The sequence below is a fragment of the Trachinotus anak genome, unplaced genomic scaffold (genome assembly GCF_046630095.1).
Source record: "Trachinotus anak isolate AG129_WGS33_773 ecotype Australia unplaced genomic scaffold, CSIRO_AGI_Tana_v1 ptg000002l, whole genome shotgun sequence".
NCBI classification, from domain to species: domain Eukaryota; kingdom Metazoa; phylum Chordata; class Actinopteri; order Carangiformes; family Carangidae; genus Trachinotus; species Trachinotus anak.
This window is the reverse complement of record NW_027273853.1, coordinates 4,005,385-4,023,449: the sequence shown is the minus strand read 5'-3', so window position 1 is coordinate 4,023,449 and position 18,065 is coordinate 4,005,385. Positions and strand designations below refer to the sequence as shown.

At 40.8% G+C, this 18,065-nt stretch overlaps 1 protein-coding gene across 2 annotated transcripts in view; it reads right to left on the bottom strand.

Annotated features, from left to right (window-relative positions):
• LOC139628837 (copine-8-like) overlaps nt 1-18,065 on the bottom strand; it is a 69,483-nt gene that overhangs the window by 6,547 nt on the left and 44,871 nt on the right. For both annotated transcript variants that reach the window (XM_071490941.1, XM_071490931.1), the window contains 12 exons: nt 17,089-17,192; nt 16,286-16,390; nt 14,906-14,947; nt 13,915-13,990; nt 12,011-12,067; nt 10,606-10,667; nt 10,279-10,325; nt 7,885-8,066; nt 3,985-4,112; nt 2,021-2,123; nt 843-900; nt 50-123 (listed from right to left, as the gene is read on the bottom strand). In XM_071490941.1, coding sequence (XP_071347042.1) covers nt 50-123; nt 843-900; nt 2,021-2,123; nt 3,985-4,112; nt 7,885-8,066; nt 10,279-10,325; nt 10,606-10,667; nt 12,011-12,067; nt 13,915-13,990; nt 14,906-14,947; nt 16,286-16,390; nt 17,089-17,192 — 1,038 coding nt within the window. The remainder of the gene's footprint in view (nt 1-49; nt 124-842; nt 901-2,020; nt 2,124-3,984; nt 4,113-7,884; nt 8,067-10,278; nt 10,326-10,605; nt 10,668-12,010; nt 12,068-13,914; nt 13,991-14,905; nt 14,948-16,285; nt 16,391-17,088; nt 17,193-18,065) is intronic.

Here is an 18,065-nt window from a genome sequence, read left to right as displayed (position 1 = left end):
AGCAAACGGCTCACAGCCAGTCAGCCATGTCTTTGGGAATATTCTGTACCTGAACAATGTCCCTCTCTGCGTAGCGTCCTTGGGATGAAATCCTCTCCTCGTCTCCATCCAGCTCGATCATTTCTGAGGAGGGAAGCACATCAGTCATGCCCCGTCAGGAGACTCGGACTGCCGTGTCAAAGCTACGGCGAGCAAACACGAAACGCGGTTTGTGCGCTCGAATCTACTGAAGCCATTAGCATGCTGCTGGGTTACATTGCCTTGGAGTGTTGACAATGCCAAACGCGGCATGAGTACACAGGATTTGCGTTGCTGAATGTGAAGCCATCGGGCTCTAAGTTGCACACAGGGGAAAACAGGGGAAACATGCAAGAATATGTGAGCAGAGCCAGTGATGTGCACCATAGGGACATCATGCAACCATGCACACTGCCTTCACAGCCGTGATAATTGTTTAATCCTTTTGACTTTGCAGGCAAATTGCTCATCATGAGTGAGCTTGTTTTTACACAGGACTGTTCTGTGAATGGTAAACATGAATGTTTTCCAATAGCACAGGGGAGAGGTGAGGAGTATGGCTGTCATCCAGAAAAAAAAAAAAAGAAAAAAATCGACTTCACCTTGGATTCAGGGGAGATGGGGAGGAAAAATTAAGGGGAGGGAGAATGGAGGAGAGAAGAAAAGGAGATCTGCACAAGGAAGGGCTGAACCATGTGGGAGGCGAGATAGGAAGTAGAATGAAGGCAAAGGATTACTGCATGCATATAAACACACACACACACACACACACACACACACACACACACACACACACACATGCACAAGCTCATCACCCAGCTTACCATCGAATTCTGCTGGTCCAACCCCAACTATTATAATGGACATGGGCAGAGATGCGGCCTGTAAAGGGTGGAAAGAGACACGACAGATGCATCAAAGGCGGAGAAGAGGCAACGTTCATTCTTTTCACCATTTGCTATCTTAAACACTGCAGGCTGTCGGTGAAATACCCCTGCAAATTACTAACTGTAAGTTCACAGTCTGTAGACAGGAAGCTCAATGGTAAAATTCAACGCCATTGCTCAGACAGACGGGCTTGTCCACATCCGTCTGCCCTCTGCAGCCTCTCGTCCAGCCCGTTCTGGAGGTTCTAATTTCATGCATCTACAACTTTGTCTAAATCTCCCAAAGCTTGACAGTTTAAAAATGACTCCCATTTACATCCTCCCCTGCCCTGAGCTGCAGCTGAACTGCCACTCTGCATTGCAATATTGTTTATTAAATCTAACCCGAGTGGGACAGCAAAATACAGTTCGAGTGATGAATGATGAATGAAGGTTTTTCAGTGTTTCATAACTTCCTGTGGTTATTAGTTGGACGCCCAAATTGCCTGGAATATGAGGGGCACGGATCCTCTGCGGGCTAGTAAATAATTACTCTCAAATCTTACTTTACAATAACATTACATCACATGGGGGCGCAAGGAAGCAAGGGGAGGGTGGATGGGTGGTGAGGCGATGCCGAGCAGAGAGTGTAGGCGATTGAGGCTCCGTATATATGAGCTCACCCAAAATCGTTTCACACATGAACTCTGATCACTCTAATTACAGAAGCAGAGTTATTAGAGCTGAACATAGCGGGATTGGGGGGGGGGGGCATGTGGAGGTGGAGGGGGTGACCAGGCTGTTCCCTCTCTCCCCTTACTCCCCTCATTAGTGAAGATGAGAAAAACGGGGACGAGAGCAGATGGACTCCCTTTCATATTGTTTGTTTGTGAGTTTATTAGGATCTCCATTAGAGGCTTAATCGTTGCTGGGCCTCCAGGGGTCCTCACATGTATTACAGTCAATTAACTGAATGAATACAAGTGTGCAATACATGGACTGCTGCTGCTGCTGATGCTGTAAATTCCTCTGTATGTTGACTGGTTAAGATATTTCTGAACATAAAGTCTCCTTTCTTAAACAGAGCTCTAAAAACAAAGTATACAGAGACAGAGATGTGATGTGCGGTACTGTACATTGACTATTGACTCCTTGGTCTGAGCCATGTCTGTGATCACGCCGTCAGAGATGATGAGCAGGATGAAGTACTGCGATCCGTCTGTCACTGCTGACGCATACCTGCCACAGCGAGAGACGGGAGGTCAGAGGACAGATGAGCAGGAGGGAGACACAGACACAGCCTAAGCTTCTCCAACATGCACAAGCATTTTATATGAATATTCTGTCAGTATTTAAAAGGCAGAACTTGATTTTTTATTTTCTGCTGAAATCTATCAGTGCTGTGACCAGTTTGCTTGTCATGGGGAGACTTTTCAGCCTGAGTTAGAATATGAATCTCTCGACCTCTGCTGCAGCGATTTTGACCCTTTGTTGCTCATCTGTCTCACTCAAGTCCACCAACTTTATGGAAATATGATATTAACTCGCTGGAGTAGTGGACTTTAATGTACCTCTGGCTCAAATCCCATTCATCACTTCAGCAATTTCCCTTTTACATAATATCACATATTAGGCTATTACCCCCCACAGACCAATATAATTCTCATTTTACTGAGGACAAGTGGGCTGGTTACAGTGTGTGCATCATTGCTTTGTCCAAAATTATTCATTAGTTATGTAAAATGTAAATGTAAAATGAGCATTTTTCTCATTCTTGGCTGCGTTATTTTGAAGGGTTTTTGGTATTTAAAGCACAAAGTAAATCGTGATATGAAAACAAGCGTCTTCTGTCTGAATAATTACAGTGTTGTTTTCATTGAAGAGGTATTTTAAAACTGTCTATTCTCATCCAGTATCTATTAAAAGACGTTTTTTAAACCTTTATTTTCTACTGACATTATGCAATACAGCAATACAAAGATGACGTGGAGGCACAAACAATTTAACATCATACAGAGCAAACAACAGCACAATAAATCTCATGAAGGACACCCTGATGCATTGTACAGTTATTACAGCAGGAAGGAGAGAAGTAGTAGTGATTAGAAGTGATGTCACAGGACAATATTTGGGGAGTACACAGTAAACAACACTCTTACGCTCAAACTGTTAGACAATTAGAAATTTGATGTGACTTGGTGTCACTTTTTTATTTTTTTTTTTTTTTAGCTGCGTCTTCTTTGGTTTTAGTCAGAAGCTGCACAGACAGAAGTGAGCGTCGTACAATGCAGCTATTCTCAGGCTGAGTGGGCGGACGGCACTCGCAGGGAGAGATGGGATTTGAAAGCCGACGATGAAAGGTGGGAAAAGTGCTTGTTACAGTCAGTCTTTAGGATCATGAGACAAGATCTGGCAATAGAGGAAGTCAGAAAACACTGGCTACAAAACAGCACATAAACTTTTATCAGTGGTTACTCATGTAAATTGGGTAAGTGCTGCTGACAGTTTCTGGTAGTAGCTACTGGAAGTGTATATTATTTGTTTTAAATATTTAAAATGGTGGGAGAGCAGCTTCCTGCATTTATAATGGGATGCTCCAAAAAAAAATTAACTGCACTCGAGGGCAAAATGTCTCACGTTAATCAGGTTTAGCTCTTTTTGATACTAATTCTACTTTTGTCTATCAGGATTCATTGACTGTATTTGAGGAATGGTGGGAGGTGTGACATTTACAGCAATCTTTCTTCGACTGTGCCTGGGGATGTTCTTTTTGATGTTTTTTTGATTTCCTTAGTGCCTTCGAACTCATCTCTATCAGTCAACATGCAGACTGGTCATCTTCCATCAGTAAGTGTTGCTTCTTCTTATGATGATATTTAGAGATATTAGCACATTTATTTAAGTTTCCTCCCTGATCTCACAGATTACTGCACTGCGGCCCCCACACACACATGGCTGGAATTTCACAAGAGCTTTTTGCTCTTAGGGGGAGTTTCTCCTGCAGAACTGTAAATTTGGTGGTGGCATTATAGTTGAAGACAGTTGCATGTGCATCTGCCTACATGTTCCACATCCCTGGCTGTGATTACAGTGGACCTACCTGGCCACGTGGTTAATAACAGGGGAGAAGTGGGTGGGTCCGTAGAGACGCACGGATTTGAGACTCTGGTAATAGGCCTCCATCACCCCCTCGATACCGTTGCAGTAGGGGTTCTGTGGATTACCATTCTGCACAGAAACAGGAAAAGAAGGCTGCTGAATCGGAAAGAATAACAGCTTTATCATTAAAATACATCTTATTCATGAAGGTCCTTGGAAGTTTTTAATATCCCATAATCTGATCTGAATTCATGATGGTCATCATTTTGCAACTGTATGAAAGCATATAAATATTGAATGGGGGATGTGTCAGGTTTATTTGAACAGTAAAATCTCCAGTACGTCGGGGTCTGCTGTTCCCCATGTCAGTGCTGAATCAGGGGACACGATCTGCATCATATGTTAACAGCTGCTGTGAAACAATTCTAGTGTTTTGTTGCCACGTAATTTCACACAGAGTCAAAGAAGCCTTTAGTCTTTATTAACCTCACTTTGTAGCATTACTCTGAAGACACAGAGTGAGCTCATCTGAAAGACAGCAGTCTGATTCTATTTTGTATGAGTTTGATGAACTCTGAAAAAAGCAAATGTTTACAAAGACGATGCTGCTGCTCTGCACTGCTGTACCTTCAGCTACTTTCTCGCTTCAAGCGGGTAATAGTTCATTTACATACAGTACCACCTTCATTGATTTGATGTCAGCCAGCTAATATTTAGAAAAATGTGCTAAATATATTCAAGAACAATTAGAATTACTTGCTTACATTACATTACTGTGGCACATCTGAGACCTACACACATTCTTACGATTACGTATCAAAGTTAGAATGGAATTAAACATGGTTTGTTTTGATATTCAGAGATGGTGCCGCTACGAGGAATAATAAAAACAGCATCATCCTGAGGGAGAAAACATATTTGTAGATTTTATATCCTTTTATGGGAAAAAAGGCTGGGATGGAATTGCAATTTATTTTAAAAACAGGCAAGTTTTGGCTGCAAATTGCAGGATAACAGGATTACATGCATACTCTGAGACATCAAAAATGGCCTCCCCAGGGCCAAAACATCAATGATACTCCAATATTATCAAAAAGTATTACCTAGTGTGCAAGGCTCTAGAGGGCTGCAAGCCCTTAAGGACGTACAATCCAATCTTACACTGAAAATATTACACATATTTTAGGGAAATGTCGACAGTTTAATTCGCCTGTTGCAGCATTTTCAGTAAAGAATATCCTGAGGCAAGCCATTAAAAATGTTAACTGTGCATGAGGAATGGATAGCAGGTGAAGCATTTTGGTAAAATCCATTGCGGTGAGATGCAATTTGTTTGTACAAAAGGTTACAAGCGAACAAAAAGGGGCAATAATTTGTCTTAGGAGGACATCTACGAGAAGCTCAGCTCAGCTCAGCTCAGCTCAGCTCAGCTCAGCTTGTAAAGTAAGTGTCTTGTTAAAAGAACCAAAGGTGTTTTTGTAGCCATGCTGCCTCCACATCCTCCGAACAATATCAAAATTTATGTCTGCTTGACTGGGTTAACAACACCCAAAAGAAACTCACACAGAAGCACATAGTACATTATTTAAGCTGCCCATATGCTTTGTATTTCTAATTATCTCAGTAAAAAACCATCTTGACTGACTCTGCTTGGTTGTCCATGAGTACGAACAACACACATGAGACTCCTTTGCTCTGTAAATGGAGCTTGCATAATTATGTGGGATTCAGTGGTGGCCCTCTCCCACTGCAGCCACACAGCTGTAGCCTTGCTATTTAGGAGCTGACTAAGTTAAATCCTTAATGGTTACATTAATGCATATGTGCCTCATCTCAAGGTTTGGTGCCTCCGGGGAGGCTGTTACCCAACACTGAGCAGCTGTAATGGATGTAAATGCCTCTGGAGCAACATCTGGAAGTGACAGTGGAGCATTACGAGAGGATTACGGGCGGCTGAGGAATGGTCAGGATGTCTAGAGGAGTGCTTGACATTAGCAGAGTGGTATGGATGGATGGATGGATAGATGGATTGGGGGAGGATGAGAGATGGAAGGTTGAAAGAGCTGCAGGGCTGAATACTGATAGTGCTGAATGAAGGAACAGATAATCCAGATTACTTGTCCGTTAGTTAAGTGATAGTTCAGGTTATTTTATGTGGGATTGTATGAGGTACTTATCCACAGTCAGTGCATTACCTTAGTGTTTTTTTTAGGTGGGCATTTTTTAAAAGTGGCTAAAACATCTTTTCTTTGTTGTCCCACGTCCACAGCAGCACCCCGCTCAGCCACTACCACTAGTTTTGCCTGCTTCTCCACACTGGGAGCATGCTGACGTGGACCCACTGCAGATAATACACTGACTATGTACAAGTATCTCATACAAGCCCGCATCAAATTACCCGAAATATCTCTTTAAGCACTGCACGATCGCAAGATTTCCATTTGTCAGAGTTATCAAACAACTGTGATCCCTTGGTTAATATTGATAAAGAAGAGACTCGTCTGAAATAATTGTTACCATCTTTGTAACACCAGCAGGATTTAGACTTGTGGTGTCAACCAACAAATAAATAAATAAATAAATACATGAAATGAATGTGTCGTGTTTGCATGGCCAAAATGGCTTGTTTACAGCCAGAAACTAAACAGCTCATTTGGCTTTCATCAGCACAGTGTGCGCAGACTTGTTGGCTGAATTTATTCATGTCTTTGGACGGCAGCGTTCACCACCCACCAATAGACTGTTGCCTGTAATTGCTGCTATCTGTGTGAAAGTGCCTGGTCTCAGGCTGTATATTTTTCAGTTTACTTTGAGAGAGTTTTTACATACTTTTAGTAAAACTTTATGTTTACAGCTTGGTTTGAGAAACATGCAGGATGTCTGTGCTCTCCCAGTGACAGACATGCACCTCCAGCTGGCATGAAAGCCATTAAAAGATTTATTCCCGCTGCCATACTCAACAGAAGTTTGAGGACAAGCCAAATTTGAATTTGTTTTTACACTGCCAGTCTACATCTTAACGTTGTTCAGAATTAGCACCACATTTCAAATGAACCCAACAGCTTCATGTCACGAAGAGAATATTTACATCCAAAGATTTTGTCTCTGATTTTACTTCTATACTTCTTTACTATTGGATGGATTACCATGAAATTTGGCACAGACATTCATGTCTCACAGACGTTTCCTTTAGTGCAAACAGAGAGTCAGAGTTTTTAATGATCCATTATCAAATAATGTCACATCTACTTGATGAATTGGCACAACATTTGAATCGGACATTCATGGTTCCCAGACAATATATTATTATGAGTTGATGCTTCTTGTGTCTTTTCATCCTTTAAAGTTTTAATTTGTCCAGTACTTTGGTTTTTGACCAAATACCTGTGAAACTAATGGCATTCCCATCATCAGCCTCACCTTCACTCTGTGTTCAGTGCTAATGTTAGCAGGTTAACACACAGCTAAGATGGTAAATAATAAACCTGTTAAACATTAGCAAGTTAGCATTGTCATTTTGTTCAATTTGTATTTTATCACTCCCATGATTTGCTGCTTTGTTTTTAGCATCATTAGCACTAGAAGAACAGTGGAGCTGTCCTGCTCTGTGCTGTAAATCAATCCCACAACTTCCTGCAAAAACTGACCTGGTGGCTCTTATTGTGAAACATAATGAAGAGTAGAGAGAGTGTTCTTCCCCTTGGCTTTGTTTGGTTATGGTAATCATGTGTAAATAATAAACAGCTGGATGCGTGCATGTTTTGTGAGAGGTTACGCAGAGAGGTGGACGTTGTTCATACTGTATCACCTTAAAATAAAAAGATGAAAGGATAAGTGGATGACAGACTGAGAGCTTGGATGTTTAGATGATGCAAATGATGGGATAAAGCTTTTTCCTCACCAGAGCAAACTCATGTGAGACCCGTCCATCTGGGGGGAGCTTGGCACCAAAGCCCAGTGCAGGAAACATCTTGTCACTGTCGTAGTCCTGGATGATTTCTCCGACAGCGCGCAGCGCCATGGCGTAGTCGTTCAGCTGGTAAGGACTCATGTAATGGAGCGAGGTGGGCTGGGACGGGTTGCCTGGGACCCAAATGGACCAACACAATAAAACACACATCAGCATCAAACTGTAATTATGCCTGCTCCCCCTGGGCTCTGAGTCATATTAAAATAAAAAGAAGGGGAGTGGGTGGAAGAGGGTTAAAACGCAGACTAGAGCTTTACTTACACAAACATTTCCCCAAGGCACAGCTGCACTGGAGGCAGAAATAATCTCAGTGGTTGTCTTAAACTTCAGCGGGTAGTGTGAGGAATCAGTGTTTTAAAGTATGACACCACTGTTGCAATTGAACTACCACACTAACAGGATGGTCCTGCTACAGTGACCTGCTGACCCTCTAAGATCTACCTCTCCAGTGGTAATGAATGAAATCAGTAAACATGTGATTACTCTGAAATAATGCCTGAATAAAACCTTCTCAACTGGAAAAAAGAAACTGCTCTTCACAATTTAAAATAAACAAGGGTTGATAAAAATGCTAAAAACAAAAGTCTTCAGCTTCATTTGTCTTGTCTTTGTTTTTGGCACAAACAGAGAAATGAGAACAGATAAAATAATAATACATGGAAGTAAAAAAAACTGTATCCAAGGTGGTGACATTTAGAGATAAGGCTGGTGTTTTATATTTTTGTTATTGTCATCAAATATCATGACAAGACAGAATCACTGTTTTAATTCATCTTCCGACTTCCACACCCTGTCTGTGGCACTCAGCCCTCAGTCCACTCTTGACTTCAAACAGGAGTAAAGACTGCATTAGTTGGGGACTATTTTCAGCCATGGATTAAGACACATTAGGTGTGCTAATGTTTATGGCAGTGGGAACCATAGCCTGTATATACCGATGGACATCTGTGACATCTCTGTGACCAAAGTTGTTTTGAAGCTCAGAGTGGGCTGCTCTTCCGTCACCATCTTGGCAGTGGCTGACTCCCCCTAACCTTCTCCAAATATGGCAGAAGAATTGGGGCATGTGTGGAGTCAAGACTTTGGTTCATGCTGGTTTATGTCAAGCAGCTCACCCACCTGTCACTCAAAGCGCACACTGTTAATTATGCATAACTTTAAGCCTTAATAAAATTTAAGTGGGTGAGTTATATAAAAATTCAGCCCTTCTAGAGTTAAGACGAAGGAGAAATTAACTAAAGAACGTTTTTCTTTCTTTCTTTTTTTTTTGCGGTTGTGAAAAACTTTACGTCTGCTTAAAACCGTGCATTTTAACATGGGAGTCTGTGGGGATTGACTCACTGTGGAGTCAGACTCTAGTGGCCATTTGAGGAACTGTAGTTAGTTGGCTTCATTTTTCAGCCCCGGAGGATGCTGGGATTGAAAATAAACATCAATGTGTATTTTGGTGATGAAGGAGCATGTCACCCAGTGCAATGATGTGGCTCTCTAAAGCAAAGAGGAATAAGATGTATTACTTGCTTAAATGTGTTTTTTAATTATGAGAAACAAAGAATATCACCAGCCTTATCCTCTAATACGAAAATAATGTGTGTGGACTGCTTTGCGAAATATGATAAAATGAGACAGTTGCCATATTTTGACACAACTTCTGTCAATAGTTTAAACAGAATATGAGCAACTGGAACTCAAAGAAAACTTCACTGAAACAGAAATAATGTAATTTTATAATTTCAGCCATTTTCAAAGACGGGACTGTGAGAAACTGATTGAATGACGGTGCAGAAAACCACTCGTCTCTCCTGTGATGTCTCCTAAATTGCATTACATATATTAACTTACTACATCATCGCTCACTAAAATGAGAATATCACTCATGTGTCCTCAGCCCACAGTTGTGTTTGTTTGTTGTTAAATCGTGATCACTGATGAATTTACAGGAGTTGATCTGTGGAGCTTCATAAACTTTCCCTACATGGCAACATCAGTCTGAATTGTAAATGTAATTTGAAAAAAAACGTTGGCGTAATGGTTTTCTGTTAACACTGAGGCACAAAGTGGAAAATGAACAACATCAAACTGAGCTCAGATGTTTAAAGCAACAGATTATGTTCAAATAACTGTCCACAACTTTCTCCCACAGTTTGTCTCTAGCAGAGCAAAAGATGGTGAAGTGTCATTAGAATAAGTAAATTAAAATCGACTGATAAGGAATCACTTAAGAGTTCACGTCAGATAAAGATCTGAGCATTACCCCCCAACATTTGATGCATTCAAAAGCACTTTAGGATTTCACTGATAAGAGCGAAGCTTTAACACACTTACCATTTGATGCCGTGAAATCAATTGCCACTGTGAAATTAATCTGAGTCCTACAAGAGAAAACAAATCACATAAGGAATAACGTGGAATCATCAATCATGCTAGATTATACCACAGCATGTTTCAAAGCATGCAGCAGCGAGCAATTAAGCAGCGGGTTATCGGCAGCAGTCTGTCTTAATATTGGGGCTGAGAGATAAACACGGTGCAGTAATCCTCTCTGCAGAATCTACACTGCATCATAACTGCAGCTGGATTTCATGATGAGAGGAACGTGGTGAGGTGCCTAATGTCTGCAGAATCACATGCTGCTGTTTAGTGTGAACTTACCCGCCTCTGATGTAGTCCAGGAAGGAGAGCTCAGTGTCCACCAGGCAGGACAGAAGCGTGACCTGCCCGCCAGGAAAATGTCACAATTAGACAAGAACCTGGACTTTCAAAGTTTGAGCAGAGTCTGTTAATGTAGCACCTGATTCTAAGATTAAACCAATGATCACGCTTGTAATTTATTTATTTATTGATGGTCAGGCTGGTTTGGTAGACTTGTCCCTTTAACATGTTGTTCTGTGTCTCACTCTTTGTTTTGCTTTTCATCATTTCTCATGTATTACTTTGTTTTACTATTTATAATTGTTCATTACTGGCATCTAAAATCCGCTTCTATCAATTATTTGCCACAAGCATGTAATAATGGGCAGCATGAATAAATGAACTTGTTATTTAATTACAGCCAGTTCATTACAGCCAGCTCCTCTAACTGCTGAGTCACAATCAAAAAGGCTGTAAATTACATTTACTACGCAAACTCATCAAACAAATCAACATGTCTATGAGGCTCCTAAGTCTGTTACACACATCTAATGTTTCCTTCACAGTGCAACAGCAAAACCACTGTTTCTACTGCAGTCACTCCATTTTTTTATTTTATTTGATGAAGTAACAAATAACGAATGTGTTACAATAGTGATTTTGACCCAAATATGAGACAAGATCACAAAATTACATAAACTAGTTTCAGATTTCATCCCTGTTTCTCCAGAATCATGTATAATATTAACCATTTATGTGTAATTTTGGCATAATTGCTGTGTGAAGTCTTGAGTAATGGCTAACAAGTGTTTTGTGAGGTCACACTGATCTTGACCTTAGGCAACCAAAATCTAATCAGCTCATCCTTGAGTCCAAATGAAAAAAGTGCCAAGTTTGAAAAAAATTAATTCAAGGCGTTGCTGAGATATCGCATCCACGAGAACAGGACGTAGGGACGACAACCCAAAACAATATGCCTCTGGCTCTGAGGCATAAAAATCACCATACAGTGGATATCTTACTTATGGTTAAGTGGTACAAACATATTTTGTGGGGAATCAATCACCAATCACGGATTTGCCAAGCTAGCCTTAATTCAAAACTGTGATTCTTCAGTTCCAACCTGAATTGTATGGATGTGTGTGTAGAACTAAATCTGATCCACAGGTACTGTGGAGCTTAACATTAATATTTGTCCGCGTTGCCAAAAAGACATATTCAGACTTCAGATATATCTTAGAATGAAAGACAATGACACACAGAAATGATAACAAAGGAAAAATATACATAAATTATTGGTATTAAAATAAATAAACAAATCACATGCACTCTGAATATGCTTTGGCTCTCAAGTGTAAGTGCAGCATTAGTGTCACACTGGAGACATGGCACCGAGAAGTGAAAGCTGCACAAACTGCTGACTCACCGTTCCTGAGTTTTGGTATTTTTTCTTCTTCTTTCCTTTTTTCTTTGGATTTAGCACCTGTGGAGAAAACACCAAGTTGAATACACTTTGTTGTGTCTCAAAGAGTGTGGGTGACATAACTGCAGTCACAAACCCTAACTGGTTTTGTGGTTCAATCATCCTGACTTATGCAGCAAAATTAAACTAAATGTTTTTTAAATTTGTACATAGAGAATTTCTCTCACCATGTTCTCTGAGATCTGATTCATTTCTCTCTTCAGATTTTACACAACCTGTGTCTAAGTGGCTCCCCCACCAACCAGCACCAACCAGGTCTGATGAGTTGATCACATGATCAGGCGCGTGGAGAGAGCACAGCCTCTGCACCATGTGATTCAGGTTGTGTGCTTCATAAGGACCTTTACTGACCTTCAGTGAATTATGGTTTGCTCAAGCACAGCAGGTGTAGAGGTTAATGAAGCAGAGAGTGAACTGAGCAGGGAAGTGATCTAAAGGGTGCCAACTATCTTAACAGCATCTGCTGTGCATTATTATTTACAGTACTTCAGCATCCTGTAAATAATCAGAGGAGTCTCTGTATAATCACTGACGTATTCCCCCATGTCAGTGTGTGGAGTGGAAGTGTAATGAGTCGGATCTCAACATAAACCAGAAAAGAAACTACTAAATAAGTGTGAGGTGGTGATGAGTCTGACTGGGACAAGCAACAGTCAAATGGGATAAAACCAGCTCACATTGAAGAAGACTCTGGAAAATGTTGGCTGTGCTCAGACTGAAAATAAAATTTAAACGAAGAAAATGTTGTAAATCGAAATCAGAATTTCTATAAGTAGTGGCCAAGCTCTGATGTGCAGTGTGTGTTCGTCCAGTTTCGGTCTTATCAGTCTGTATGTAACATGTCCAAACACTGAAAACACATGTTGCCCTGGGGCCTGGAGGAGAAATTGTAAAAAAAAAGATTTTTTTGTTGATGCCTCCTCAGTTATGTTGCATTGTGGTTTTATTTATTTATTTTTGTGTGCTCACGTGGGCTGCACTTTCCCAAAACATTCAATTTGTTCAACTTTGAAGCGAAGCTGCAGCCAGTTCTGGAAGCACTTGTGCCGCGATTAAAGATGGAAGAGAATTTAATAACGTGTAATAATAATTATTTTCAATCTTTCAGAACTACACAATAACAAACGAATATATTTTCATTAAAAAAATAAAAAATAATATTCTGCCTTCCTCTGAATGGTGAATTTCTGCTTGATAGTCTTCTCTCACTTCCCACTCTGTCAAAGCTCATTTTATCCATCAATTCTTTAGGCACCACATCTGACTGATCGGCTCTGCTTCCTTCCTCTGCTACGAACCTAAATAAACACTGTTATTCATGTCAGCTTGATCTCTCCTTACTCAACTGCTGCCAGTAATTGCTGATCACTGTAGTCTGGGTCTGTAGCTCATCTCTCAGCCTCAATAATTCTGTAAACATTGTGAAAGAAGACAAGATGCACCTTGTTTCATTGCGTCAAGTTTCTGGATAACTAATTGTTCAGTTTGTCTGTCTTTAATTTGGACACCTGGTCACTTGTTGGTTGCCTCTTTGTAGGTATCTGGTGTGTTTCTCCTCTATAGTTGAACTATTTTTAAATTTTTTTCATCTCAATAAAAAACTCTAACCCTAATGCTTGGATCTCCTCTACACAGAGCAATCTGAGTGTTTGAAGGAGGGAGGACCAGACAAAAAATCCTCACAAAGGTTTGTCTGAGGGCTAATATTTGAATTTGGCTCAGAGTTAGAAGATACTGAGTCCTTACAAGTACAGAAGCACAAATGTGTGTGGTGAGCGTCTATGTGTGTGTGTGTGTGTGTGTGTGTGTGTGTGTGTGTGTGGGAGAGAGAGAGAGAAGAAAATCACCTCATAGACGTGGAACTGCGACTGGCTTCTGGACATGTCTCTGTAGCTGGTGCTGAACTCGCCGATGAAGTCGTGGCTGCAACAGCGGACATACAGTCACATTTCTCCTCATCTGAAAAACCCTACATGTTCTGTTTTATGGTTCTGTCGTGAAGCTGCGTCAGAACAAGATGAGAACCCCTAATAACAGTAAGACAGCTGGAGAATTACAGATTCTTTTCATTCCTTTGTCCTGTATTCACATTGTCTGTATAGTCTTCACTAACAAGCTCCTTGGTTTCCGGAGGCTTGGAGTCTGATAGCAACCAATTTCATAATTTCATGGAGATAATCAGCGCAGTTGGAATCAGGGTCAGAAATTAATGGGAGCTCGGGGCAAAGTGCCCTTGAAATGTCAAAAACTGCCTGTGAAATTAACAATGAAGGGGGCAAACCGTGGCCCTCAATACTGTAATTCACTGTGCAGCTTCAAAAGATAAACACTCTTTATTCCTCGCCCGACTGTATGAAGTTATCTGTCAAGAGACCGTTCAAGCAGTATTAATAGTTAATGTATATTTAAAGCAGTGGGGAGTGTTGTCACACGCAGGGCTCTGCAGTGATATTTCATCTGCAGGATGTACTCTAACAGTGAGAAACAGGAGGCTGCATGAGGACAAACGCTTTGGAGTGGGATCTGTGGCTTTAATCCCTGATGCCCCTCCTCACTTTGCACACATGCTCTTACATTATCAGGGCCGGTTTTATTTTTTAGTATCATCAGGTGAAAATTGTTTTCTTTAAATTTTCAAAGGGTATGTGGGAAGTAAACAGCTTTCATACCCTATAGCTCATAGTCAAATAATGCATTTACACTGCCCCAGGGCCTTGTTGCAAATGTATGTGGGATGTCTTTCACAGCAGGACGTCAGTACAGATACAGATAGCTGGAGCATCGCCTCATATAATGCAATAGTTTGACAGCACCAAAGAAAGAGCATTGTTCCCTCACCCTCCATCTCGGTCCCAGTCGTACACCTCCACCTTAATGCTCCTGTAGGAGAAGAGAAGAGGGAGGAAGAGAGAGGGAAATCCTATTAAAAAACCAATTAGCCCCACTGATTTACAGCCTTTGTGCTTAAAAAGCTGGTAACTGGTCTGTGGTAGGCTGGAGTCCTGAAAGGACAAGCCTTTGTGACAAAGACTGTTTTTTTTAACCTTGTTATCAGTAAACCCCTTGTGTAACCCAGGTGAACGAGAAAGAATTAAATGTCTTTGTCTTTGTAGTATTTTGACAATTTCCACAGGAAGTGATAAAAATCTGTCAGTTTTAATTTGTACTACTTAAAGGCGTTTATCCAAACTTTCTAAATATAGCGAGACTGAATATTGTCATGACCAGCCACAAGTCTTATCCTTTCACTACTGTCAGTCAGTATTGGTATTTTCAAGCACAGCTACCACTAGATCAGTGGTTACCAACTTTTTCCACCTCTGAGGCCAAATAAATCTTCCTCAGAGCACTTTTTATTTTAATGTTAATGATCGAACATTCAGGACTGAACTAAAAGCAGTGGAACCACAGTGAGTTATCACAGTGATAGGCCTTAAAATTACACATACTGATTTGCAAATGGTTTGTCGGCCCACTTGCAATACCATCACGGCCCACCAGGGGACCACAGCCCAGAGTTTGGGGACCACCGCAGCAGATATTACTAAACATCCAAATCATGGGTTGGCCCGGTAGTCGAGTGGTTAGGGCCATACCATGTTGAGCGCAAGACGCTCTTAGCAGGGCAGTCACCGGTTCGACTCCCGACCAGTCCCACTCTTTCCTGCATGTCATTCCCCTCTCTCTACCCCCTTTCCTGTCAGTCTCCACTGAGCTATAATAAAGGCATAAAAAGCCCCAAAAATAATTTAAAAAAACAAAACATCCAAATCACAGTAAAATAAAAAATGATTCTGTAAGTTTAATTCTGTGTCCTGCATTCACTGTTCTGCTTACATGTCAAATATATGTCAAGTATTACAAACTGAAATCCATCGTTCTCTTTCTGTAAAAACAAATCCAATCAAATATTATGGTCTAACTCAGAGGTCACTAATAGACAGACCACAGACATTTAACATATAAATTATTGAGAGTTGTTTCATTTTGACGGAGTATTTCCATTTTAACCTCTACAGTCACATGATGCTAGTCAGCCAGTCAGTGAAACTTCAGTCAATTAGTGAGAAACACACACACGATGAGAGACAGTAAAGACCTTTGGTTGAGGAAGTTTTGTCTCAATGTCTGTCTTTGAATTTAACTTTATTAGTCTCACTGTAAACACTTTTAGTGAAATGTTTGTGTCTGTGGGATTCCCGCGGTCTCCTACTGTACCTGTCATAGTCTCCGTTACACAGCGCCCTGACAGGAATTTTAAAAGCCTGCCACACCGGGTCCAGAGTGTTCTTCACCACTTCTGTTTTGTGGCAGATGGTGTACCTGTGAGACACACAACACTGTTAACAGATGACAAATCTACCTTAAAGCTAAAAGCAAAATCCTGTGTGCGCCTCCTCTCTTTGTTATTAAGAGGAGTGTCATGTTAAAAGTATTTTAGAACGCTTGATCCTCAGCTGAAACAACCGCTTCCTGTTCTTTTTCATATGGTAACTAGTCTGGCTCTTTGTAGCCGCGGCGCGCTGCTGTTATGCCCCGTGGCTGAACATTTAGGCTGCATCAGTAAATACCCAGCTGCACAAAAAGAGAACGTGTTGCGAGTGATACGCTGAAGTCGACTTGAATAAAAGCATCTGTGGGGCAAAGAATCTGTGACCCCCACACACAGTTTTCACTTAAGTCCATCTTATCCATCCTTTCTCTCTTTATTTTCCTCTTGTCATCTCCATCCTATTATCTCTGCTCATCCCTCCTCCTGCTGCTGCCTTCTCCTGTCACATATACAGCACTGAGCATTATGTAACAGCACATAGGCTGTTTAGACCTTATATCCTGCGTATGGGAGCTTTTTGGAGCATGAACAATTATATAAAGACTCTATATGCATTTCAGGCCTCTTTACATCCAGTTTGTGTGCGTTTTTTTTTTTCGGAGTGTTAAACTGAGATAGCTGCTTTTGTTAATTCAGAAAATTGAATTGAAACAAACACCACAGGGGGGGAAGCTGCCTGTCAACTTACGATCCGTCTTCGTTACTGCGGTAAAAGACAAGGAAGGGATCAGATTTTCCAAAGAAGTCTTTCTTATCCAGCTTGTTGCCACAAAACTGCAGCATCACCGACTCCTGAAAGGAAGAGATGGAAGAAAGATATATATATATATATATATATATATATGTATATATATATATATATATACTGGGTATTACACAGTCTCAGGTCCTAATATAGCAAGTTTACACCTTAGCTGTTTATTCACTGTAGATACATCCTGTTTCTCCACAAAGGAAGGACACAGTTTGGACAATAATATTTTAACATTAAAAAGAAAGAATAGGTTGATCGTTCTGATTTCTGTATTCTCACCTAAATTTAGCACTGGCACAATTTCTATCTTACTTTGATATTAATGAAAAAGACAAAACACATTTTATTTGAATGAATCTGGGTACTTTCACCACCATTTTCACCTGTTCCCAAAAACAGAGAGTGGAGGATTATCAGGTTAATTCCCACCCTCAAACACACTGCTATTATTACCATGATATCATCTTAAATCTATAATTAATACTGTGTTCTAGTTCTTCATTAAGCCATTCCTTTCGTTTCCTGTATGTCTCATGGGAAGCTCCCAGTAAAATGTGTTTCATTTAACTGTAATGTGTGGCTGGAAAGAGCAGAACTGAGAGATGCACAAACAAAAAGAAGAGTAGGTCAACGTCTCTAACGGCTGCAATACATCGTGGTGTGTTGTCTATTGCCAGAGGAGAGACTGATGTTTCTGCCTCTTTCACAGTGGCTCTCTCTCCTTATTCTTGTCTTATTCTGGTGCAAAATCAAAGCCTAGAGCGTTTGTCTTTTGATTTTTGAAGGCATGATCCCAAAATGTGACATTTACTGCTTGATGTTTTGACCTCTGACAAAACACTGAGCTATCACACGCCACTGTAGCCTCAATGGAAGTATCTTGCTGTGAGGAGATGTACCTACAGGAGGCC